General features: G+C 38.7%; 1 protein-coding gene across 2 annotated transcripts; it reads left to right on the top strand.

Moving 5' to 3' along the window:
- Positions 1–45: 45 nt before the first annotated feature.
- Positions 46–26,728, top strand: SUGT1 (SGT1 homolog, MIS12 kinetochore complex assembly cochaperone). Of its 2 annotated transcripts, none has more exons than XM_064174486.1 (13): positions 46–175; positions 272–317; positions 3,586–3,676; positions 4,313–4,382; positions 4,719–4,789; positions 9,865–9,918; positions 11,175–11,191; positions 12,331–12,365; positions 12,990–13,086; positions 14,089–14,196; positions 24,517–24,607; positions 25,411–25,592; positions 26,194–26,728. In XM_064174486.1, the coding sequence occupies exons 1-13, from the start codon at positions 156–158 to the stop codon at positions 26,293–26,295; spliced, it is 984 nt and encodes a 327-aa protein (XP_064030556.1). In that variant the 5' UTR covers positions 46–155; the 3' UTR covers positions 26,296–26,728. The 2 variants fall into 2 exon arrangements, with proteins under 2 accessions (XP_064030556.1, XP_064030549.1); XM_064174479.1 differs by having other exon boundaries at positions 269–317.

The following is a 26,728-nucleotide window of genomic DNA, read 5'->3' as shown; positions in this document are numbered from 1 at the left end:
CCCGCGCCCGCCCCGCCCCGCCCGGAGCGTCGTGGGCGGGGCCTGCAGGCCGGGCGCTCCTGTGCTTCCCGCCAGGCCTTGCGCGGCTGCGGCCTGGGCGTTCGTTGCGCGGGTGGCTGGGCGGCTCCAGAAGTTTCCTGGGGGTGGCCGGCGGCATGGCGGCGGCGGCTCCGCGGTGAGCCTTCCCTCCCTCGGCCCTGCCGAACCGCCCCCGCTCCCCCTCCGCCCGCCCCTGCCTTGCTTTCTTACGGCGTTCTATTTCCCTCAGTAGGTTCTCAGAAGCGGACGTCGACCGGGATCCGGAGACAGCGGCGCAGGTGAGGGCCGTCGCCGGGCAGGCCGGTGGGGGTTCGGGGGCTGCGCAGGCCTTGCCTCTCAGGCGTTTGAAGTTTACTGGCCTGTCAAGCTGTTAGTGTCGGGGTGCTGGAGGGAGATGAGGTCTGCAGAGTACCCTGCCGGTCTTAGGGGTGAGGGGGATCTGCCGAAGCGTCCTGTGGTTGCTATTGCTGCGCCCGGGGGCTTGGAAGCCTCTCTCTTGTGAATTCCGGCAACAGAGAAGTTCAGTGCGGTTCTGGCAAAGTATTTGTGCTACCTGCGTCGCAAAGAAGGAAAACGTAATCCAAACTGTACTAACTTTCTCTTTTGTTTAGGTATATGGTAGTTCAGATAACTGAATCGATTGCTGTTTGAAAAGGTCCTGGGCTTATTGAAGAAATTTATTCAGTCTTTGTTAGTTTTTGTTCTGCCTTGATCTGCTTCCCCCTTTTTCTCTATATTGTGTGGACCAGAACTGGCTTTTCACAGTATCATCAGGGTTGGAAGAGACCTCACAGATCATCAAGTCCAACCCTTTACCACAGAGCTCAAGGCTAGACCATGGCACCAAGTGCCACGTCCAACCTTGCCTTGAACAAAAAGTGTAATTTCTTATCGTGAGGAAAAGTCATTCATTGGAACAGCCTGCCCATAGACATAATAGACTCCTCATCACTGGGAGTTTCCACGACTGAAAAGAGTGGATCACCTCATCTGGGTTCACTTTCCCACAAAACGGTGAACGAGATCATCTTTCAAGGGCCCTTGCAACCTGGCCTGTTCAAGGATTCTGTGATTTTTACCTGCTAAGCTGTATTAATGTGCTTTGAGAGGTTATTTTTGCTTAGAACAGATGTAATGAGAAGACAGAACTGGAGAGTGGGTATATAATTTCTATTTAACATACTTGGAAGGGGAGAAAATGTAAGTGGTTCTGCTTGAAAAGAGTAGGTGGCAGAAACATGAGATGATACCAAATTATCTTTCCATAAAGGAAATGGTAAAGCTGAGTTTTACAGATCTTTGTGGTTTAGCCTGCAGCTTGTGAAAGCTTTTCAGAAGATGGATGACACCTGAAAGGCTGTATAGAATAACTAAATATATTTGATGTAGTAAAATTAGATGAAAATCTGGGGGAAAAAGAAGTTTCTGGTTGGGGGATGCACCAAAATACTCTCAGTGCCAAAAGTTTTTTGGCTTAGTGCTATCAGAATATGATCCCCCCCCCCCCCCCCCCCCTTATTAATGTAGTCCATTTGATTTTTCTAGTTTAGGTTTCATTTCTTTACACCTTGAGTGCTTCAAAACAATATTCTATAGGCAATATTTAATATCTAATGTAGTAATACTGCTGTTGTCACTGTTATAGCCTTTTATAAAAGTAATGAATTGAGCAGACAGATTATTTCTGAACTGGTAAATGCCATAGTTCTGCATAGCATTTTGAAGCTTGATTTAGAAGCTTAGATCTACAGGTAGTATACAATGTGTACAGGATCTTAGGTGTGGTCTTTTAGCTTGTGTACCTGATGATTTTAATCTGGGACACGGTACTCTGTAAATAGTGATGTGTAATGCTTCCACGCCTGCCTGGTCTTCTGTCCAGTTAGTATGGCATTTCTGTGCTGTGCCCTCAGATCTCCTGATTCCTTTAGCTCTGGCATAGCTTACTAAGGCTTTTTTTCCATGTGAATCTGGTACATCTGAAAGATTCTTACCCATCTTTAAATACTGTTTGCATGATAAAGCTGTCAATCCTTTGATGAATTTTAAACACTTTTAATTCATGCAAACTCATACTGTTAGCATGGAGTTAGATATGCAGTTTGGTTGCTTGATAAGGGCCTTTACAGTCAAAATATGTAGAAAACACATAACTGGGTGTTTGCAAAAAAAAGGTCTAAGGTTGTTTTAAGTAACAGTTGCCAGTGTCCATCATCTGAAGTTCATGATACTGGTTAAGTATTACTTGGCTTTCGTCTCAAATAGTTGTGTTGAAGGAGTAACTTCTTTTGTGGGTGTGTGTCATATGTGATGACAAAGTCAATGAAGAGTTTTGTATAGTTGACAATGCTTGGGTTTGCTTTTCTTCACTTTCCTGGGATCAGGGCTAGTTCTGTAGGAGAATCTGATCATATGTTGTCTGCAAGTTCCAAGCAGTGATTCTGTCATCAGTGTAAATCACAGGAAATAATGTTTGGAGTAAGAGGTGATAGGTCACAGCAGCAACTGCTTGTGAAATGCCTCTAATATTCAGTGTCAGTCAGTCCTCCTTTGGTTTTGAGGGTCAAAAGTTGTACTTCACCTCTCAGTATAATGTGAAACAATTTTTATGTATGAGTTACCTCATGCCCTTCCCTTGTGGGGATACCTACAGCCATGGGTATTTCTGTAATGATGACTTGGCTTTTGAGCAATTTTAAATCTTCAGAGGGCATTGGTACAATTGGATTAAGTTACAATCATCTACTGCCTGCCACTTTCTTCAGCGACTTCCAAGACTGGAGGTTCATATACCATACTTATGTATAGATTTATATATCTAACACTAGTAAGAAGTCATGCTACTGCTAAAAGAAGCTGTTGTGGCCACTTCACTCCTGGTTGATGTAAACAGAGCACGACAGTGACCTGAACTTAAAACTAAGGAAAGTCCTTCATCTCTTTCTTGTTCCCTGACTTGGTGAAACATAGGCTGTCAGATGTGCTCTACTGATACTTATGCAGATTTAGGTATCTTAGCTATGTCCACATGCCAGATTCTGAGCAAAAGTCAACTTAGCAGAGTTACTGTTCTGCTGCCTTTGTCTCTGCATAAATTGGAATTGTTGTATATGCTCAATATCATTTAACTGTGTGTTGCAGTGCTTTGAACATGTTATCCCCATGCAAGTGTTTTGCCATGCTGTATGTTGACTTCCAAATTCCTAGTACTGCAGTGCTTCCTCAAATCTAACAGGCCTGAGTATTGTGGAAGGGTCTTCAGGAAGTAGAGGATCATCTGTGCAACAGCCTTCACATTTAAGTCATTTCAGAGTCCTGTTTCTTTCTTAGTAAGAAACAAGCTTGAATGTGATGCAGTTGGCAGGTTCATTGTACTTCAGGCTCTGATATTTAAGCTTTATGTAGGAGAACTGAGCAACAGGTAAACAGTCATACCAGTTAGGATACTTCTGAAATGTCTCTTAGTTGACAGAGTTTGGTACTGTGTTTTTATGAGGCCTTCCAAGGTGCCATTTAATTTGTTATTTTTCTTATGTGTTTTTACAGGAACTGACAGCAGCTTTGGAGAAGAATCCAGATGATGCTGAATGTTATTGCCAACGGGCTTATGCTTATATTCTTCTACAGAAATATGCTGGTAACATCTTCAGACACCATGGAGAATCCTCTTAAAATTGTATTATAATACATTCTTTACAGAAGATGTCTTCAATCTGAAGCCAAATATAGTAATAAGAGAAAATATTGTCTGTAATTTATTATACTACTTTAAAGTTAGTGCATCATTTTATAGTTTTCTTTGTCTTTAATTGGTTTGTTTCTGCAAAACTTCCAGTGAAGTAGGTACTCTGCAGTTCTAGTTTTTCATCTGATTTTATCTTAGTGATACCTTAGCAGCTTTTTTTTCTGAGACAGATTTTAAGTTGTATTTTAAGTGTCTTCCATCCTTCTGTTTGTTGAGATAGAATCCTGTCATGGTAGGAGTGTGATAACTGATAACTTAAGATTAGATCTGTTTTATCTTTCTAGTAAAAAAAACAAACAGATTCCCACTTCAAAAGTTATGCTGCATATTAGATAGAGTCCTACATCTGCATGAAGGGTTCTTCCATAGCGGTTGACTAGATGTAATTCAAATGCTGTGATTTGTGTGCAAGCTAAGAAAGCTAATTTAGTACACTTTTTAAAGAAAATGTAACTGTTATAAGACTTCAGAATTCACTGATTTTTGTAACATGATTTTATTTCTCATCTTCCATCTGATTTCCAACAGATGCAGTTGCAGATGCAAAGAAGTCGCTAGAACTCAACCCCAGTAATGCTGTAGCACTTCTTAGAAAAGGGTATGCATTGTATATTGTGTTCTGTGGATATTATGATAATCTCTGGGGCAATACTGTTGTTTGGATTATGGCACTGTACAAGTGTTCTTCAGTATTGAAAGAATAAATTTCGTGCCATACTGCTTGTATCTGTGATAAAGCTGTGGTTATAAGAAGCAATTAATTTAGGGGTGATTGTTTTAACATCCTAATGATTAGAAAACCAAGCCTCTTTGGTGATTTAAATTCATACATGTGTAATTTTAACTAGTATAGAATGTGAATGAAGGATGTCATGCTCTTCAGAATATGGATTAGTAATTATTGTTTCTGTATGTTTTGGTTTGTTTGTGTCAGGTTAGGTGAATATCATATTAAAAACTATGCATCTGCGTTGGAATCGTTCAGAGCGGGACAGAGATTGGACAGTAAGTACTACAGTTCTTTACGTGCACAGTACTCTTTGCTAATGAGAAAAAACATTGTTTTGATTTCACAGCCTATGCTCTAGTCCTTCTCACCAAAACATTCTAGCTAGCTTCAAACTAGCACAAAGTTATTAAAAGTGAAGATCAAGAATTTTGAAGATTTATGCAATCGCTGCATAAAAGGTGTAAAACTGCTTAAACCCATATATCAGAGGTTCCTAGTAATAATTTTCTTCACAAAATTCCAGATTTTTTTTTAAGTTGGAAAGTATGTTTAAGATAGGTCATGTCCAACCATCAACCCAGCACCACCATTCCCTCTAGATAACGTCCTGAGGTGTCATGTCTACACATTTATTTTTTTCACACATCCAGGGGTGCTTCCTGAGCAGCCTATTCCAGTGACTGACCACTCTTTCAGTCAAGAAATTTTTCTTCATACCCAATCTGTGCCTCCCCTGCCACAACTTGAGGCCATTTCCTTTCTATCACTAGTTACTTGAGAGAAGAAACCAACACCCACCTCACTACAACCTCCTTCCACATAGTTGTGGAGAGCAATAAGGTTTCCTCTCGCCCTCCTCTTTGCCAGGCTAAACAATCCCAGTTCTCTCAGCCTCTCCTAAGACTTGTTCTGTAGACACAGAAAAGCTTCAAACCTGTATCTGAGCTAAATGGGGTAGCACTTCACTCCAAAGCTATTACAGTTTTCTGTGCTGGCCAGGAATTATTTCTGGAGCCACCAGGAAAGACTGAAATCACACAGCAATGATACGGCAATTGGTTAGGCAGAGCAAAGGGCTGCTTCATTTTCCACTGTTCCCCATGTGGGAAAGGGAGTCTTAGGGATCCCCTTTCCCAGCAGCAGTACCTATGGGGATGCAGACACCCAAGGGCAAGTCAACATTCCACTTAGTTGGACTTGGCAGTTTTAAAGACCTGTTCCAACCAAAATAATTCTGTGGTGAGGAGTGTTTTCCTGCTTCCTGGAGGTCTTGCAAATGAATGGTGGGAATAATGTGGCATTCAGTGTCATGGAAAAGTTTCTGAACAGAACAGGCTTGTTACACACATAGATGTGATTTCTTCTTGAACTGTTTGATAGACTGGTCTTTAGAAAGAACATAAGACTTGATGGGCATTCAAAATCGATTTTTACCTCACAGTATGGTAGTGTTTGGGAGGGACCTCTGAAGATCATCTAGTCCAACTCCCATGCTGGAGCATGGTCACCTAGAGTATATCACACAGGAACATACACTGAGAGGTTTTGAATGTCTCCAGAGATGGAGCTTCCACCACCTTTCTGGGCAGCCTGTTCCAGTGGTCTGCCACCCTCAAAGTGAATACTTTTCTCTTTATGTTTACACATTACATATCATTTAATTCCAGAGGTATATTTATTATGTTTAGTGTTGGCTTCCTGTCTGCACTTGGGCATTTCTTGGTTTGGAGGCAATTAGAGCTTTTTGAAACCTGGCTAGGATCAGGAGGGAATCATTTAATACAGAAAGCCTTAGTAGAAGACAGGGAAGTACACCACAAAACTTGGAAGATGGTTGTGACTCCTTTCTTCTCTATCCCCTCTTTTAAATAAAACCCTGTCATCCCCAACAGCAGAAGGAAAGTATAAATAAGCACCCTGAAAGGTTGCACAGAGCAGAATGCACTAATGTGAAAAGCATTGTCACTGTCTAGTGTGTTGTCTTACCTGTGCCAGTAGCTGGGACAAGAAAGCTTAACAGATATTTAATTACTTTGCCTCTCCCAGATAAACAGTCTGATCCTCCTGTTCAAAAGCAAAGTTTCATGGGATTGTAGGCTTGCTTTCAAGCAATTATGCTCTTTCCTACTCATGTGCTTGCATAGCTTCTTTCAATGCATTAACTCTGCAGAAAGCTGCTGTTGTACAAGTATTTCCTTCCCTGGATTAATGTGCTGAAAATGGCCCAGTGAAGGGTCTGAGTGCTGAAGCCAGCAGAAGTGAAGCAGCAGAGCAGTGTTGGAGGTAATGGTAGTAGAAGGGCGATGCAGTGAAACTGCAGCAAGGTGCTAGTTGTCAGCTTAGCCTGCTCTAGAACAGGAGTTGAAATAAAAGACATTTCCAAGAGCTTTCAGTTTTGGTAGTCTGCATAACTAGGTAGTCTTCTCCAGCCTGTACAGTAGAAGGACAATTATATCTTTGCAGTCTAGCCAAGTTCTCTGTTTGGTATCTGCCTGTGAAAGGAAGTAATTCTTTCCACTGAAGATGTATGAAGTCACCTAACTCATAAGGAAAGCTGTAGAAGTCAAACTCATCACTGCTGTATTGAATGATGAATCTTTTTTTAATTCTTGCCCCATCCCAAGCAACCATTATCAATTTGAGGCTTTTTATGTACAGAGATTTTGTAACCTTTCTAGTTTGTCAGTTGAAATTGTTCGAAATACAGATTACATGCAAAATCTCCACCCAGAGGATTGCCCTTGTTTCATTCTGTTTATCCTCACATGCTACTTAAGCTGTAGGCTGCAACAGCAGATAGAGCTGCAGATATTTTTTTTTAGCTACTGGGATCATATTAGCTAGTTCAGAATCCCTGAATGCAGCACAGCTTTTTCCTATGTTGAACTGCATGACTTCTATCCGTTTGAATTTAATTTTCCATTGTTTTGCTGATTGCTTAGCTGAAGTGTTTCTGAAACTTCCCAGTCCTTCCTGATTACTCTGTCATCTGAAGACAGCTTCTGCTTTGCTTCCCCTATCTCATTGCAAAATATTGTGACCTGCTGTGAGATGAGGAGTCTCTTAAATGCCTGAAAAAAACCCAAAACATTTTTAGTGTACTCTCTTCCATAGATTACTGAATTTGCTGGCAAGTGTGTGTCAGTAACAGAATTTGCCTTTTCAGTTCTATGAAATGTTTGCTGAAATGTTTTTCTCGGGTGAAAACAATTGTGAGCATAAGCATTAAGGCAAAACAATTAACTTCCAGTTAAATGCAGCTGGTACAACGTGAACAAAGCACAGAGGGAAAATTTGCTGCATACCACTAAGCAGGTGATAAAAGACTTGAGTTGTTGCTGTCAGAGATGTGCTCTGCTGGCGAGGCTGGTTTCTTTGCCACGCCAGGGGGCAGAAGTGCACCAGGACACGTTCTGTGACTTTATGGTGTGGAGGTTGTTCTGTATCTTAATCTGGAATGCTAACAGTAGTGAACTAATACTTGTGCTCATTACTGATAGGACTGAGAGGCCCAGGTTATCACAGCAAGCTTCCCATTACCCACCTACACGGATATCTAAATAAAACTTGGTGTAGTGAATGGTTTAATGTGCACAGTGTCTGTGGGGTTTTTTTTCTTTCTCTATAAAATGGCATTAGGAAGCAATATTCCTTTCAGTCAGTCATGAGACCAGATGTGCATGTATTTTTGGAGTTTACTAATTTGCCTTATATTGAAGAACCAATGTAATCTGTTAGGATTCAAAATGTTGAGCAGATTTAGCAGAATTAAGCTCAAATTTTCTTGGTTTTATTTGCTCTTACCACTTAGTAAATTTAGTAAAGATGAATGTGACAGTTTTTTAAAGGAACAAACTTAGTAGGTACTCCTCTTGCATCCTGGCAGTAGATTTTCATTATATGGAAGACCTGGTTGGGTTTTCTGAGCTAGGAAGTTATTAATAGAAGATGTTGGTAAAACACTTGAGAAGATAATGCAGTTCAGAGCACAAAAAGATGCTCTTTTGCATCAAACTCCAAGTTCTGTGCAGTGGGTTGGCATGCTAAGTACAGGTGCAAAGTTTGAAAATATTGATTTAAGTTACAGGACAACTCTGGCCAAAAGCAGTAAACTTGCATGTGCTTACCTGGGTCCTACTGTTGATTTCCAAGTACCTCTGAGACAGAAGCTTCCACGGCTTCCCTGGGGAGTCTAATGCATTGTTCCACCTCTCCTAGTGAACAGTTTTCTGCTATCTAATCAGAACTAACTTTTCTGTATCTTGAGTCCTTTGTCTCCTCCTTCTTCCCCATGTACATTTGAGGACATTCTGCAGTCAGTCATCTGAATGCATTAAGTACACATTAGGTAATTGAAGGCAGCCCTTGGATCCCCTAGCAGAACTCTGATAGGTATCTTCCTTCTAGGAGCATAAAAGAGTCTGAATCAGTCGGTGACTGATTGTATTGTAATGTCAGGACAACCATGTTATTATTTGCTTTCTTGTCTTAACATCTGAGAGATTAATGTCATGTAGCTTACAATTTAGATAACTTTGAAGATAACTGATGGTAGAAGAAAAGGGAAGAAGAAACAGCTTGAGTTGGGTAATGATTTAAGATGCACCTTAAAATCTGCAGTTAAAGGGACTGGGATGCATGCTTTGCCTAGCTGCGGTGGAGTCACATTTTGTGTTGCATGTCTGTTGGGAACTCTTCTGTTGAGCCTCTTCAACCCTGTAAAAAGATCATTTTAGTTATTCTTAATATTTGGTCATTAACACTGACACCCCTCTGCTTTCCTGACTGAAAGAATCTAATTTTTTTCTGTGAATTTAGTTGAAATAACATGATTATGTTGTCATTACACTGCTAACTTTTGAGCTATTTTCTAGTGAATTAATTTCTATCTGGGGAGCTTGTTTCCTAGAACATCAACGTCTCACTAAACTTCCCCGAGGGTGGAATTGATGCCTATTTAACATACCTGGAACTTTAGATGTGTTTACAGTAAAGTTTGTGTGAAACTACCAGAAGAAAATACTTGGTGTTTGTCACTTTCCAAGCATTTACACAGGAGTTAAGCTGAGAGAAAAGCAGTAGTGTATTTGGGTCAGTTCAGACAAAAATATAGTGTCCTACAAATTAATTTGAAGTTCATTAAATAAACCAGTGTTAAATAATGGAGTTGTATAAAAATAATTAAAGCTTAACTAGAAGGACAGGTTACAAGAAGGTAATCAGAGATAATACCTTTTTTGTAGTAAATTGCTGTGTGTCTGGGATGGATGTGGCAATTGGGAGGAGTTGGTCTTTGTGCAGTACATGTAGTGCTTGAAGTTTTAATGTTACTGTGTTTGATGTCTCGTAGATGTAGATGATACCTTTACTATTTGGATTAAAAGATGTGAAGAAACACTAAATGGTAAGAAAAAACACATTTACTTGATAAGGAATTTGATATGCCCTGTGCTTTGAAGTTATGTCATGTTTTTCAAAGATTTACAGCTTACCTCTTACTTAGAACAAAAGAGATGTATTTAAGAAAAAAAAATCCACAGTTTTCCTGTCTCTTGTTTCTCTCAGTGTACATCCTGAACACTTTGACAGTTCACATTCAGAGGAACATACTATTAGGTTTTATAATGTGGGAGTTAGCTATGTCAGGAGTATCCATTTAAGCTTCAGACAATCTAGTTTGAGCTGTGGGCTAACAACCAAATAGAGGAGAACCCTCCTTTGGTGTATAGGAGTGAACACATTTCTGTTCTGTGATGCATTTTTTTGCCAAGTTTATTTTTATTTGAAGAAATCAGAAAAGTGATTGCCATTCACCATCTTGTTTGCAAAGAGCTCTCTTTGGTGGCAATTCTCTTTCCTTGAGAGAGCAGAGAAGTTATAACACATCTTTTTTTCTCTAATGTCATAATTACTTTTTACAGTGTTTTATCTGCTTCAGCTTGGTTGTCCTCTTTTATCCTGAGTATTCATCCCCATCTTTCCTGAGCCATTTAAAAATTTTTCTTATACACCTGAAAAAAAGCCAACAAAACCCAACTCTGATTTCTTCATTGCAAATGGATATTCTTTTGTTGTTAATCTTTATGTCTTTTTAGCAATATACATTATGTGTAAGTGAAGGGAATCAGTGTTTCATTTCAAACATACTTGATTTGAAATAGTCTAGGAAAAATATTTAGAAGAGACACTGAGCTATAGTTTAGATCCCAGTATTACAGTGTGTTTAAGATCATATGAGTGACTTTCTATGCCAAGTTTCTATGTCATTCCCCAACTGGGTTGCCTAGCATGAGATACAGATTTGGTGAGAACTTTGTGCTATTTCTATGGAGGGCTGATAAACCTAACACAGACTCTGAGGAAGTGATTTTTAAAGCTTTTGTTTGCCATAATGTTGCTTTTGTTAAAGGTCTGTATAGGTTTCTGATAAGCAAGAGAAAGCAATGGAAGATGTGTTCCTTTTGTTAATATAAAGCATGTTCTGATTACAGTTGTTCCTTTGCACAAGTTGCTGATTGATTAAAAGAAGTAGTGTCATAAAAGCAAAACACTAGAGGTAGAGCTGGCATGTCTGGAGTGACTGAAGAAAGCTAGAAATAGTGTATGCTTTGTAAGTTCAATATGTCTTTTCCTGAAAGTGCAACTTTTTTCTTTCTGCAGGATCACAGACAGAAGTGGTAAGATGTTTTCCTTGATATGTTTACTGTTTCAATGTCTTTGTTAAACTAGAGCTTGCTTTTAGGCTGCAGTGACTCCTTACATCTTTCAGGCTTTAAAAATAATCTTTTCTATTTCACGAATTTCTGAAGCATTTGCCTTTTCTCCTAAACATGTGTTTTTTTATTTGAGACCAAGATTACAAAATCTGAACCCTGAAAGCTCTTGGGAATGGCATACAAATCAGACAACTGTTGTACGCTTACTGAAGTGAAATTTAACTTCCTGACTTGCAATCTGTAGCCTCATTTACAAAATAACCAGCTCACTCTGTCATTACAAACTTGCTTGTGACTGCTAGAAAGTAACTTTGAAGTGCTGTAAGCAGACTTTTTTCTGCTGCAACTTGTTCAGCTTGCAGTTTCCTGATATTATTGGAAGTCTTCAGAAATCCTGGAGCTGCCCCTCTCTCCACCCCTTGTTTTCTTTCCTGAAACAAAAAATTCTAATTAGTGTTGAATGTTCTATTCTGTCTTTCAGTTACTTCCATTTTCTACCTTTTAAGAGTAGGGTAGAGGAGGAGAGTGTAGAGAAAATGGGGTGGGTGTATGTAAAGACAAATCTTACAGTTAAAAGCTTTTTAAGTTTAAAAGTTGTACATTGAGTCCTCAGATCTATTTTTGGGTTTCCTTTTAAGAGTAGGGTAGAGGAGGAGAGTGTAGAGAAAATGGGGTGGGTGTATGTAAAGACAAATCTTACAGTTAAAAGCTTTTTAAGTTTAAAAGTTGTACATTGAGTCCTCAGATCTATTTTTGGGTTTCCTTCATGATTTCTACATGAGCGATGTAGCCACTGTTTGTCTTTCAGGTATACTTATTATCCAAAGAGAAAATTAATTAAAGCTGAGCCTTTTGTTATTTATAAAATATCTAAAATACATAATCTAAACATTTAATATAAATTGGAAGTTTCTTATTCCTAATATGGGACAAATAGGAGAACTGTGAAGAGCTTCACCTGTAAGTTAGTGCTCATACATAAATCAAGTAAAGAGGAGCAATCGATATGACAATGATCTAGTGTCTTTGAAAAGTACTTCATGGTGTATTTTCACTTACACTGACATAACTTTCTTTCCAATGGAATATGCTTCAACTAGAATACACAGCAGCAACCTCTGCCACCAAAGATCAAGTAAGTTGACTTCAGCTTTACTGTGAGAATTAAAATCATTGACATATGACTATTCCTTGACTTGGGAATTGGAGAAGCAAGCTCATGACTCTAGAAATTCTTCTGGGTTAACTTTAAAAACGTGACAGTCTGACTGAAGCATTTCTCAGTGTAGTGACTTCTGTTCAGACTGAATTGTACTTTCAGAGGATTATTCCTCACTGGGAGAATGGGCAATGGAGTAAGCATTTGGGCTTTTGTTTCCAGTTCTCATGCTGAGCTTAGTTCAAAGACAGCCTGATTGCTCCTAATACAGGTTATGTCTTTGAGATAAACGTAAGATCCTAAACTAAAAGGTACCATTTGATTTGTTGAAGGCAAACAGTATTAGGAATTGACTAAGAAAATTACCTAATTTTATATGCTTCTTGATGAAAAAAGATTCTTTGTTCTTAAACTGCTGATCTTGTCAGTTCTGTAATTGCTGCTCTTTTAGAGGAAGAATTCTAATTTTGTATGGGTTTTTTCCTCTCATGTTAAACTGTTAAACTACAGAAGGTACTGTTGCAGCTTTTGGTATTCTTCTCTGTATTTCTTTGCAGTCAATTTGTCCTCTTTTTTTTTTCTCTCCTCGTTGTTTTGTAGATATGACTGGTACCAAACAGAATCTCAAGTAATTGTGACCATAATGATCAAAAATGCGCAAAAGGATGATGTTAGCGTGCAGTTCTCAGAGAGAGAGGTGATTCATATTGGTTGTTGATATACATCTCTAGATTCCCTAAGATGTAGTCAATTAAAACCAGTGAATATATATCTGCTGCAGTAGCATGAAAAGAATGGTTCAGGTGGTCTTCTGTCAGAGCTTTTTTTTGAAGTGCAGTCATGCTCTGTGTGCATGTGTGCTCAATTCAGTGAAACGGGATCCAGTGCCGCAGCAGCATCCGTAGGACTGATACACATGCATAGCGTGGCAAGCATGCTGGGAAGGAAGCATCTGGGTTTTAGCTGCCTGTGTTTGGAGGGGTGGGAGAAGTGATACGGACTAAAATGAGTATACATGTATCTAGAGCAGGAATGGCAGAGACAAGTTATTGTAATAATAGTAATGGATGAGTAACACCTTGCTTTAGGACAATTACAGCAAAAGAACTAATGTTAATGGGTGGGGTTTTCTGTCTCTTAGCATCAAGGAAGTACTTCTTCCTTTCTTTCTCATAATACTACATGTGGTACTGATCATGTTTAATTTAGCTACAAATACTGCTAATCAAACTTGTTCACAACTTGGCTGATATTTCGTGAACTACTAGATGAACTTGGTGGTTCCTGTTTGCTATAGATGGTTAAAGTTGTATGAGTGCTTGCCACATAGTTTGTGTGTATTAGAAGGGACACAGCAAATTGTTTTCATATTCCATGATTACTGTGCTGATACTGCATTTGCCATATAATTCTTTCCCCAAAACATGCAACTCAAGCTGACAAGATAATGGGCTTTTTGAGTACTTGCTGGCCAAGAAATTAAATCTCCTGCTCATTTTCTAGTATACTTTAGCAACACCTTGTTCCATAATGCAGTAATATGATGGTGTTGTCTGAAATTCTAACACCTGATGCTTTAAGTGCCCTAGTGAAGGGCCATTAATTTAATCACTTAATCTTAGTGCCAAATGACAGTCTTTTACTTGGAAATGGAAAATTGCTCTCAAAGGTGACCAAAGGTGTTTTCAATTGTTAACAGATGGATGCATCAGTGAGGCTTCCATCAGGTGAAGACTACAACTTAAAGCTTGTTCTTCATCATTCTATAGTGCCAGAGCAAAGTACATTCAAAGTGCTTTCAACAAAGGTAAGCTTCTTAAAGTGTAAATTATCTCTTTGACTGTGTATCTGATGTCAAAAGTGTTTCTGCTGTGTTGTTTCTCTGCAACGGTCATAATACCTCACTTTTCATATAGAAATGCTTTTGCTTTCTTGAAGGTGCCTTTCAGCTAGGCAGGCTTTCTATACTAGGGCAAGTTCAGAAATAGTAATACACTGCTGCTTATTGAAGTGCAGATGACAGTTGGGAATATTACTTGTGCTGTAGAAGGAAGATTATGGTCTTCACTCTTACAATTCAGATATTAGAGTATGAACACCTTTTTTACTAAACTTTGAGGAGCTACTATTGCCTTGTGAAGCACTGTTACCTTTGTGTGCCCAGAAATAAAAGTCAGACTTCGAAGATTTCAGTGTTGAAATACTCTTTATGCTTTCGTGACTTCTTGCCTGGTGAAAGTTAACCATATGGTTAACTGTTCTTGGCTTTTCAAGACAGTGTATTCCATGCTGTTCCTGGAAATAGTACTTGCTTGCAGATGTTTGAAGAAGCACATGGTGTGAGAGAATGCTTCTCGCTCAGCTTTGTTTCTTCTATACTACAGATAGAGAAAATTAAGAAACTGGTCAGTGACTGGATGGAGGTCTCGTACCTGGACACACTCAGGGTCAAACCTGGGGCTCTGACCAACCAGATCCAGTTACAGATGTCCCTGCTTACTCATCTTGGGCTGGACAAGATGCCCTTTAGGGGCCCATTCCAACTCAATGTGTTTTCTCATCATGATCTGCCATAACATATTGTGGTGGGTTGGGAACTGAAAAGCTGAAAGGCTGTAGATCTGTGGGTCTGTTAGTGTTTGTATAAAATCGAGTGGAATGGGCATGGACCTTAGGTGACAGGAGGAGTAGTTGCGAGGTACTGCTTGTTTTATGGTGCTGTCTATCTTGTGTTATGCTTTTCATTTGCCTTGAAGTTTCTACAATCACTTCTATGAAGCATTGGCATGCTACTGAGTGCTGTTAACATGAACCTCCTTTTCCTATGCTATCAACTCTACCCTGGTTTAATCTGAAATAATCTCTAAGAGCTGGCCTAATCTCATTTAGGCCGAGTTTCCTTAAGTGATGTGAAAGCTTTAGTTGTGTTCAGTTATGTCTGAATTGTAAATATTTTGGTTTTTTTTTCAAATGTTTCTATTCCTCGTTGATTAGGAGAGAATATTTTTGTGATGAAGCAGGGTAAGAGATATCACAGAAGACTTTCTAGTAGCAGAAGTCAGTGCTTCAACGTCGTCTTCTATTTGCAGAAAGAATAGTTTAAGGACACCTATGAAGGAATACAATTTCAATAATGCCCCAGCTAATTCTGATTCCGACCAGCAGATGGCATCTGGCTGAAGGAAAAAAGTAAAAGCATATCTGTGCTAAGTATGCAAAAACTTCTTTAAAGGCTTAAAATATAATCACTTTGAAAAACGTTAAGGACTTTAGGGGAATGATGCAGCCTTAGTGTTTGAATATGAGAAATTCAGATTTCTTAAGTTTTGTATATGTGCTTTGTTCTTGTGAGTGGTATGGAAAGCATGGAGTTACTAGTTTGAATAAGCTGTCTTACTACTTAGAACTTCTCAAAGCCTTTGCAAATTGTTCTGTACCATTTACATGAAGTCCTTTTGTAAGCACTTCTAAAGAAAGACATAATCTCATCTTACCAATTACATAAACTTTGTTCTACGCACTCTTAAGGAAATAATGTCTCCATGGGTTAGGAACAGATCTGTTCCTGTGAGTTAATAATTTCAGATGAGAAAAACTGCATGTGTTCACACTGCTTGTTTTTATACTGCTGCATTGAATGGGCAAGACATGTTACCATTAGCATCGTGACATTTTCACTGCTCTTTCTTTTCCAACAGCATGAGAGAGTATAGGAGAAAGGAATGGAACACATGGACAGATTAGGTAGTGGATAGCCCAGGTTTCCAATGAACTTCCTAAAGCTAATAAATGTAATGGATGGAGGATGTAACAACAGTTAGTAAAATAGTCCTGTGTGTGCTTGGTAACTAAGGGAAACTGGAGAGGGATTTCTCAGTACTGCTTGAAATTCAACATCACGTGGCAATTGCAAAGGAATAAAGGTAAAGGTACACATTCAGGAGAAGAAAATATCCTTAATTGTATTTGCAGAATTATAGATTCTAAAGTAAGTGCAAAGAGCCAGACAGAATTACTCTGGGATTGGTTTGGTAAGGAATATTAACAGTGGTGAAAAATGCAACTGGTACCTCAAGAATTGTTTATTTCCTAGCAGTGAAATAGAAATTATACCTTGTAATAAATCCATGCTGTGTCTAGATCTGTGATAAAAAGTCCCTGTTTGGAGAAGACCAGAACTAGCAAGTGGTACAGAGGTAGAATAGGTAAGTATTTGAAAGGTATGAGCAAAAGCAAACTAGTGTTCATAATTAGCAGGCTTTTGACTTCAAGCTGAGAGCTAGAAAACACTTGACATCAACTCAAGAACAGCATAATGTGTGGATAAAGGCCAGTTTTGAGATATCTTAATTTCTTTCTTTATGCATTATATAGTCTCCACTTGTGAAGAGTTTTACAGATTACTTTCATACTGGCTATATGTTTTACTGCCATGCTTAGAGGTATTTTTTTACTTAATTCAGAAGTTTATTTAATATCTTTTGCTACTGCCAAATTCAGCTTTGGGCTGATTATCTCTCCTGTTCACATTTAGTCACATGTTACCTACAATTAACCTGGTGGAGTTCAGTGCGTCACTCTGGTGCTCTGAGGCCTCAACTTGACGTTTATGTGAGAGGATGCTAAGTGCAGCTGTGTCGAGCTCTCTTCTTGAAGGAATGCAATATATGCATACCTCTTTTCTTTGTATGTGAACAGTACAGATGATAGAGTCCAACTAGCACAACTAGATCACTTGATGTTACTGGTTATACTTCTTTGTCAAAGACCTTGTAATCAGATCAAGCAAGAAGTAATAGCAACTCCAAAAAGCACAAGGTAAATGTAAGGCTTGTGTCATACAAATGGAAGCTGCTTTAGTCTTTGTGTGCAACATGGTTTTGTATGCAGTAGGTAGGATTTGGTGTATTTTGGTAGTCGTCCTCAATTGTGTGTTGGTAAAAGTGTTACACCAAAAGTACAGGTTGCCTTCAGCGTTCAACGGGAGGTAGATAGCTTTAGTGATGCTACTTGGTTTTGAATTTCTTTCCAGAAGAGGGAGCCAACATGCAAAGGCTGGACCAAGTTTGCTCGTTGAAAATCGCCTGTGTGCAGTTATTTTATAGCTCAGTGTGCATAACGTCATTGTGTTCCCTTTATAAAAGGGAAAAGGCCTAAATACTTAAGTGAGTGACTAAATGTGTTTGAGACAAAACCACTTGATCCATCTCTGTCTAGAATGTGTGATAGGAAAATAGAAATACACAAATAGTGTAAGGACTTGCAATGTTCTGAAACAGTTCTTTTTACACAGTCAGCCTTGCTTTCTTTTCTCCCGTGTGCTCTGAACCAGGCAGTGTATTTAGGATTCTGGGGGAGTATGCTGCCGTGCTTCGTTGGAAACTTCTGTAATGTGAGCAGTTTCACTGGGTCTTCTGTTGCATTCTAGGTGGCTCAGGGTTTCCTTCTCTGTGGGCCTTAGATGAGAAGAAGGAGGATTACATATGTTTCTAACACATGCTTATGAACTTGAAGGAAGCTTGAACTAGTGCTGTCTTGTTTTCTTCCCTTCTGCTCTTGAATCTACAGAGAGACTGGCGACAATAGCTGTTAGTTCACTGGTTTTAGTGCTTTGGGCTTTATACAAGCAATGACTTGCAGCATGTTAGAGTCACTTGAGAAAGCAATTTCTTTACCTAAGAGCTGTCCTTTAGAGATCAAACTTGTGCTGCAAACAGGAGAGGTGTTAGAAATCCTTAGCCTGTTTTACAGTTGACATTTATTACTGAAAGGGGATGTCTGAGGTAGAAGCACTTTCTCAGCAGCTTCATGCCAAGAATATGGTAGTATGCATAAGTGGAATGTTTCTTTTCCTCAAACAGCCATACTGCCTTGCAAGCTCTGAAATCCTCTGTGCAACTTACTGGAAAAGTACATTGATGCCTGTTACTAAACAGAGAGGAAAGGGCAAAGAGCGAAACCATTTCACACACTCTTGGACTGTCATGAGAGCTTCTATTCAGAGGGAAATGTACACAAATAGATAAACAGAGGAACAAATTTATTTTAACTGAAGTTGATTCTTACCATTGCAGTAAACTTTCTTGTTTCAGATATTTTCATTAAAGGGCTTACAGACACATGAATGCTGAGTTCTCTGCTCTCCCAGTGCTTGTTTTCTATAAATTATGAACTGACATTTAAGATCAGAGTTGGATACTTCTTGCAGCTCCTAAGACAGAGCTAGTTAGGGCAATTTTCTGGCTAGATCATAAAGAAAACTTCCCAATGACTGGCATGATATTAAGTTAGCTTGGAGTAATTGTCATCTTGTTTTGTTTTCTTCATGAATGCAGATGGGTGTGGGGCAAATTTAAACTTGTTAGTATTCTGATAACTATATTTTAAACACATAAAAGTCAGTTCTCATGCTTTATCTAAATAAAAGGAAAATATGCATAAGAGATTTTCTTGTGAAGATGGATTTAAGAGATATGGTTTGTGTTGAGGTTGGATTTAAGAAATACAGTTTATGTTGAGGTTGGATTTAAGAAATACGGTTTCTGTTGAGGTTTCAGTGACAAAGAGCTTTAGGATACCTAAATTATCTGTACTAGCTCCTTCTTTAAAATTACTAATATTCACTAGTAGTTGTGTAATATCAGTGAGATAGAAATTGACCTTTTTGCACTCAGCTCTCCACAGTACATAACCAGCAAAGAAACCAAAAGGTGTGTGGTATATGTCTTCTGCTGCAGTATGTTCAGTAGAGAGTAAACTTCATAGTTATGAGTTTACTTTGTGTTTTTGTTGTTTAGGTGGGTTATTGGTTGTTGTTGGTTGGCTTTTTTGTTGTTTGCTGTAAGAGAGCCACAGGGATGGTTTGGCACTTGAGCATCTCCCCTACAAAGAGAGACTGAGACACCTGAGGCTGTTTAGTCTGGAGAAGAGAAGACGCACAGGAGATCTTATCCATATGTAGAGATATCTGAGGGATGGGTGTCAAGTGGAAGGAGCCATTCTCTTTTTGTTGATGCGTACCAATAAGACAAGAAGCAGTGGCTACAAACTGGAACATAGAAGGCTTCACACAAGGATAAACTTCTTTACAGTGAGGGTGTTGGAGCGCTGGAACAGGCTGTCCAGAAAGGTTGTGGAGCTTCCTTCTCTGGAGACTTTCAAAACCCACCTGGATGTGTTCCTGGGCAAACTACCGTAGCTGATCCTGCCTTGGCAGGGAGGTTGCACTCAATGATCTCTGGAGGTCCCTTCCAACCTCTTAAGGTTCTGTAATTCTGTTTTTGTGTTGTTTTTTTCAAATAACAGTGTAGAGTTATTTTCATCAGTATGTTTTGTTTAAAATCATGGACCAAAGATCTTGGAATTAAGAGTATAAGTGATATAGAGAAGGTCTATGACTTAAGTAGGATACCAAAACTGTGTGTGAATGTGATCTTAGAGGCAAGTTCAAATGGGTCATGTATTTTCAGAAGATAGTGTGATTTTCGTCCTACTCTTATATTTAGGTGACAAACTACATGAGGTGATTGCAAAATGACAACTCAAAATACTTAGAATTCATCTAGGCAGTTTGTAGTTCAGTAAACAACTAAGTAGTTGATTGGAAACCTTGAATCCTTGTGAGGAGAAAGTTCTTCACTGAGAGAGTCATTGGACACTGGAGTGGGCTGCCCGGGGAGGTGGTGGAGTCGCCGTCCCTGGAGCTGTTCAAGGCAGGACTGGACGTGGCACTTGGTGCCATGGTCTAGCCTTGAGCTCTGTGGTAAAGGGTTGGACTTGATGATCTGTGAGGTCTCTTCCAACCCTGATGATACTGTGATACTGTGAAAACTTCAGAACCTAAAAGAGTTTTTTTTTGATGCATATTAAAATCAATGGCTGAACTACTGCTAGGCTTTGCCAGTTGTGATTTTCTTCATCCATTTGATCAGAGCTTGACACAAATTGGCCAGTGGTAGTTTAACTTAGCATGGATTGTAAAATATAAGAGTCAAAATTCTTTTACAAAACCTTGTAACTTGTGTAGAAGTACTAATAGTGTACTTTACACCAGAATCTTCTTGTGGGGTGGAAGGTAAAAGTTCTTTCCCTTTTTCACATTTCTCTGTTAGACTGGCAACATTTGTCTCAGAACACAAGTTCAAGTGAAATCCAGCTCATCAGAGGTTGGGCTTTTTAACAATAAGCTTCTACCTAGAAAAGAAATGTTGGTTAACTAATTCTGTGTTTATGTGTAGTTATTCTTAAAACCAGATTAAATGCCAAGTAAAGTCTGTGTTCTTACACTAGTTTAGAATAGTTTCTGAGAGCAATGCTGTGGCATCTTTCTGATAGCTAGCACTTGGGTTAAGCTGCAAACAAACTTGTCTAAATCTGACAGGTGTTAAAAAAAATCAATTACTTCTATGACTAGAAAATGTTGTGAGTAGAAACTTATCTGTATCCTTTCACTACAGATGGATTTTTCTCTAGATGATAAATCCCCCATTTGACCCTCTTCTCAGAGGGGTAGCTTTCTCTCAAGGCAGTATTTCAAAAGAGTAGTGCATGAATTGCTCTGTCAGAGTTCCATTTTCCTTTCTGCTGTGCTCATTTTGGGCCCCAAATACCACAAACTTAAAAATTACAACAGAAAGTGGATTATTTATGTGTTAGAACCAGAAGGGCACTAACATGGTGGGGCAAGTCCTAGTGGAGGGTTACCTAGGTGGTCAAGTAGCTGCATGGCATAAGGCACAAATTGAGGCTGAAGAATTAAACTTGTCCTTAAATGCATGGAAAGCATTTAATTTGCTGTGGAATTTTCCTGTCTTTTATTCTAAAGCTGGTAAGAGGCACACAGGCATACATTCTATGGAATATAAATGTGAAATCAAAGTGATTGGCAAAGTGATGTATTTCTGTTGCCTGAGTACTGAATTTCTGAAGGAAAGGCAAAAGCTAACAGTTCTTGTGTGTTAGGTATGACACAAATGTCTGTAGTGATCTGTTGCTTTTCTTTGTGATAGCTATCAGTGTCTGCTTTAAGATGTTCATTAAAATGCATCTATTGCCACTTGTGCGTGTAATTGGAACTCGCAAAGTTGTTTCTCCTCAGATCAAATAAAGCTCTCAAGTTGAAGGCATATGGGCCTTCACAAGCAGAATTGTGTAGCTTTGTGTTTTTGCAAAGTGTGGTGGTGCAGTGGTATGAAGCTAATGATTTCCCAAGTTTTGCTCCTGCCTGCCTGTTTGCCTAATGAGTAACTTCACTTGAAGTGGATGGAGTATATGCGGTAGAAGTTTAATCACGTTGTGAATGCATTCAGTCTTCAGCTGTCTCTACTTCTAGCTTGGCAGGGTTGAAATGGTTTAGATTGAAGAAATCTGCTCTTGCCTTGGGAATTAGTTTGTAGCATTTCCTTTTCCTTAGGGATGTTTGTCATGTAGTCCTGATGTAAGGACAGTTTCAGAGGGGAAGGTGTAAGAACTAGCAGATTGAAAAAAGGAGAGGGGGATTGCTGGAGCAGCAAAAGTAAAGATCTTCCCTATGTACTTCTTTATATGTGTGGGCAGAGTACTCTGAATAGCCAAAGGCCTCTATAAGGGTTTATTGAGAAGGACTGTGTTCTGAGAGGAAAAATGTCCATGCTCATATCACATGTTACAATTGCATCAGAGGTCATTGCATGAAATAACCTCTATTTACAATACTGAAAGATACTGGTGGAAAGCATGAAGGGGAAGGGTAGGAGGACATGACAAAGGAAGAGCAAACAGTAGAGAAACTGAGGAGATAGAGGGTTTAGCAGTGTCAGTATTATGTGTTTAGCCCTCTTTTTTTCTGTTTAAAGTAAAACATAAAAGGTAGGGCGTGTTCATAATTGGAGTATAAAATCTTAGGGCCTCTTCTGTTTACCTGTGCAACTTAATTGAAATACACCTTCCTCAGATTGACAAGAGTTACATAAGAAACAGACACACAAGTGGGTTTTTTTTACCTTTAATTAATAGTCAGTGTTTCACTTGTAACTAATTAGTGCCTCTGTAAGTGACTAATTAACTAAAATGTTTGACTCGTGAGATCCAAATCAGTTGAGGAAAAGAAAACCCACACTGGTAGTTCTGGCAATCACGAAACTACTTGTTTTGTCTTATCTATAGATAGACAAATATTGTTTGTCTTCCTTAAGCTAATCACAGAGCATTAGGTTTTTTAAGTCTGGGTTCAAAAAATAACTTTTTTGGTAGTTTCCAAAGTCTTTTTTAGTGATTATTGGCACAATTTGAATGCTACTTCTGTATATTTTCAGCGTGAAATCTCTGCATCCTTATGGATTTCAATATTAAACTGTGGGGTGAATACATGCCTCTAGAGATGGGTTGAGCAACTAGAGTAATACAGAATTTTTTGATTATGTTTTCTTCTGTAACTTTCACTGTTTTAAAAGCTGATACTTTGATGCTTATCAATTTGTTACTTGTAAATTTGCTAAAACATTGTCAATCCAACAGATGGAGGACGTGGAAAAGTAAACACATGTGAATGATGGATTTTCAAACTTAATGAAACTCTTTCCTGGCTCTTAGTGCATTGTGTGCCTCATGTCTTAAACTTTTTATTATTCTTAGTTAGCACAAGTTAGTGGTGGAAAAAGAAGTATTTAAACTTGTCTAGGGAAGTGGTAGCTTCCCCAGGGGAAAACAACAAGGAAATAGAAGCAATCATAATCGAATATTCTTATGCTTAAAATACAGCATGACTGCAAACACTGGAAGCTTTGAAACTTAAATAAGCTCCTATCTTTGTTTTTATAAGGTATCTCTGGTCTTTTGCTTACCAGTGACTAATTTGAAGAATGAAGTAAATAAAGTTCACATTTCAAATTGACATGATGCTGTGCAAGAAGCTTGCCGTTAGGATCTCTGGGGTTAGCTTTTACAGTGGTGCCTTTGTTCTTGGGTCTACAGGGATCCCCAGGTTATGTTGGCTTTAGGTAGAACTAAGTGCTGGCTTCTGCTGAGCTGTTCACAAATAACTGCCAACCTTTAGAAAGCACTGATACTGGTTAGTGAATAGCTTCATATGAACTTCATGACATTTTCTTGAATGAATTTGTCATTTGGAATTTCATTACAGTAACAGTCCTTGTTTTGCAGACATTGTTTTATAACTTTGTAAACCTGTAATGAAAGGATGAAATTAATTACAAAAAAAAAGAAAACCACCAACAAAAAAGTTTGGATGTGGTTGTCTAAAGAGACTATGTGTAGTTGAGTAGGGCATGGCATATGTGATTTTTTTTCCCTCCTATGTTGATTGCAGCCATATCCATTTTTAATTGCCAGATTTGCCAGTGAACACCAGACAGTTTTCTCCATATCAGTCTGTTCATTAAATCAATTGAATACAGCTACTGAGTTTCTCCAATAGGAAGATCTGCATAGTTCCAGGGCACTTCTCTGGTTTGTCTCCTACACATCAAATACATGTTTTTTTTGATGGACTAAATGTAAACCTAGATAAAGTTGGATTTTGTAGTCCTTCCAATGTGCTATCTGATGATTACAGCCGACTTCACTGAGAGAGTCATTGGACACTGGAATGGGCTGCCCGGGGAGGTGGTGGAGTCGCCGTCCCTGGAGCTGTTCAAGGCAAGGTTGGACGTGGCACTTGGTGCCATGGTCTAGCCTTGAGCTCTGTGGTAAAGGGTTGGACTTGATGATCTGTGAGGTCTCTTCCAACCCTGATGATACTGTGATAGGTAAGAAAGAGATGCTTGAAATACAATACCTTGATGCCCAGCAGTGTTGAGATATTGGGAGTGGTTGTTACTTTGGGATGCCATGCTTTACAAAAGGAACCGAGTGTAAGCAAAAGAAAGTTAAGTGGCACTACACAAAAAGGTAGAAGTCTGATACAAGAGCAATGCAGCCACATAAAAGCTTAATTGACAAGTGACTTGAAGTCACCTAACTTCATCCTTGGTGATACTGTGATACTGTGATCTTGTAGGCACTCTTTACTGAAGTATAGAGTGTGTTTCTGTTTATGTATGTGTTTTCTTACAGCTACAGGATCCAACTGCATTGGAACTATTTGGCAGAACTGTTTGCTGTTTGGATTAAGTAGTTCTTTGTTTTGTAGATTGAGATAAAAATGAAGAAGCCAGAGGCTGTAAGATGGGAGAAGCTGGAGGGCCAGGGAGATTCTCCTAAATTAAAGCAATTTACGCCAGGTTTGTACTCTGAAATATTAAATGGTGTATTAATATTAAGTTGCTTGTAGTTGTTGAGAGTATTTGTTGGTGATAAATATTGTTAATAAGATCACAGCTTGATATTTACAATGAGAAGCCTAATGGTCTTGATTTTACTGCCAAGAATTGACAGAAAAAATCTGTAGGACACTGCTGAAATTTAGATGTTAAATTTAGTTGTAACTTCCTTTAATCTGATGGATTGTTAAGGATAGTTTCTCAGGGCTTATCTGTTTTGGCCACTTTGGCAGTTCTGTCCAATTTTATGCCTCTATTATTGTGTAAATAATTAAGTATTATTTACTTAAGTATTCAATCTGTCTTGGAAGTTAATAGTTTTTCAGCTTTTCAAGACAGATTAACAGTCTTTGAGGGGATCTGAATTTCCTAATTTATCAATTCAGCTATTTAATTTTAGGTCATATTTTCCTATGACTCTAGGCTGTTGGTTTGGGTTTCTTTTGTGTCTTCTGTGGTTTTTCTTCTGGTCTCTGCTAATATTTCCTTTTGACTTTAATCTGTGTACCTGTTGTCCAGCATTTTATTTTTATTGGATAATTATATTATGTAACTCTTTAACTTTCACAGGTGCTGAACGTAGTCTCTGGCATTTCTTCGCTTCCTTTCTTTTTGTTACCGCAGTGTCGATATCAGTAAGGAGGAATCTGCATTTACAGATTCATGTTCCGTTTCCATCTCTGATTCATCAGATACATATGTGTCTGTGTCCTCTACAGCTCTAAAAGTCATGAGAAAATAATTAGTTAACTTTCTGTTTTCAGATACCCAGCACTTATATCCATCGTCCTCTCATTATACAAGGAACTGGGACAAACTCGTAGTTGAAATTAAAGAGGAGGAAAAGAATGAGAAGTTAGAAGGAGATGCAGCTTTAAATAAACTCTTCCAGCAAATTTATTCAGATGGTACAGATGAAGTGAAACGTGCCATGAACAAATCATTTGTAAGTCATTATTCTTTTTCTCTGAAGAACTGTGTTCCTCCTGTGCACTGACTTGATTTACTAAACTTTGCATCAGTTAGGAAGCTTCTAGCTACCAAAACCTTCAGCCTATAATGAATGGCTGTGGTTCTGTTAGAGGTACTGGTACAGCAAGTCTTACTGGAAGCTACAGTGTTACACATTACTGAATGTGACTAAGTCCAAGGTTGTGCTTTGTCACTGATCTCTTGCTTCAGATGATGATATCAAGGAAAGTAACATGTTTTGGCTCGTATGCAGTTTGGAGATTTACCGTAGGTCCAAGACTCAGATTCCTCCTAATTGCTTCTAAGTAGTCTCTGACCCTTCAAAAGGTTCTGGTTGATGAAGAAACATCTCATTGTGTGCAGTACCCATTAAATTCATGTTGGAGTGAAGATTATGGATTGATATCTTTGTCAGATTTTAATCTATATGTACACAGAATTCCTGAGTAATTCTTGCTACATGAAAATTAAATTCTTCCTGTTTTTGTAGAAATTGTTAATGTGCCATAAGACATGTGGTTTTATATTGCTAGAATTCCTCTAGCAAACTAAATAAGCTTTCTCTCAAATTACAGATGGAGTCTGGAGGCACAGTTCTGAGCACCAACTGGTCTGATGTTGGTAAAAGGAAGGTGGAAGTTAATCCTCCTGATGACGTAGAATGGAAAAAATTCTAATCCTGTTTTTAATCTTTTACCATCTATGTGTTGCCATAGTCGTGTACTGACCACTGTGTATGGACATAGCATTCTTGGATTCAAAGCACTGAATGTTTCCTTGGAAACAGGAATCATCTTTACATTTTGTGTGCTTTAGAAATTCCTCCATCTGCAGATGTTAAAGATACACTCGAGAGTGGAACACCTCTTTTCATCACCTCTGTCTAACTTTTGGAAATGGAGTCAATCAATCTAAATTTTCTACCGCCTTTATCAGCTCTGCTCTTTGGGAATAGGGTGATCTCTAATGGTTGGTCAGGATTATTGCCTTATGCCCGGTATTTCTGTTCAATAACTTGCAGATCTTGGCAACTCTGGGTAAAAACACTTTTCAACAACAGTGTTAATATTGTTTGCTCTTTAACTCTGCTAAATAAAACTGTAAATACAA

This window comes from Pogoniulus pusillus, chromosome 3 (genome assembly GCF_015220805.1).
Source record: "Pogoniulus pusillus isolate bPogPus1 chromosome 3, bPogPus1.pri, whole genome shotgun sequence".
Classification (NCBI taxonomy): Eukaryota; Metazoa; Chordata; class Aves; order Piciformes; family Lybiidae; genus Pogoniulus; species Pogoniulus pusillus.
Note: the sequence above shows the minus strand (reverse complement) of the source record. Positions and strands in the feature narration are given on the sequence as shown.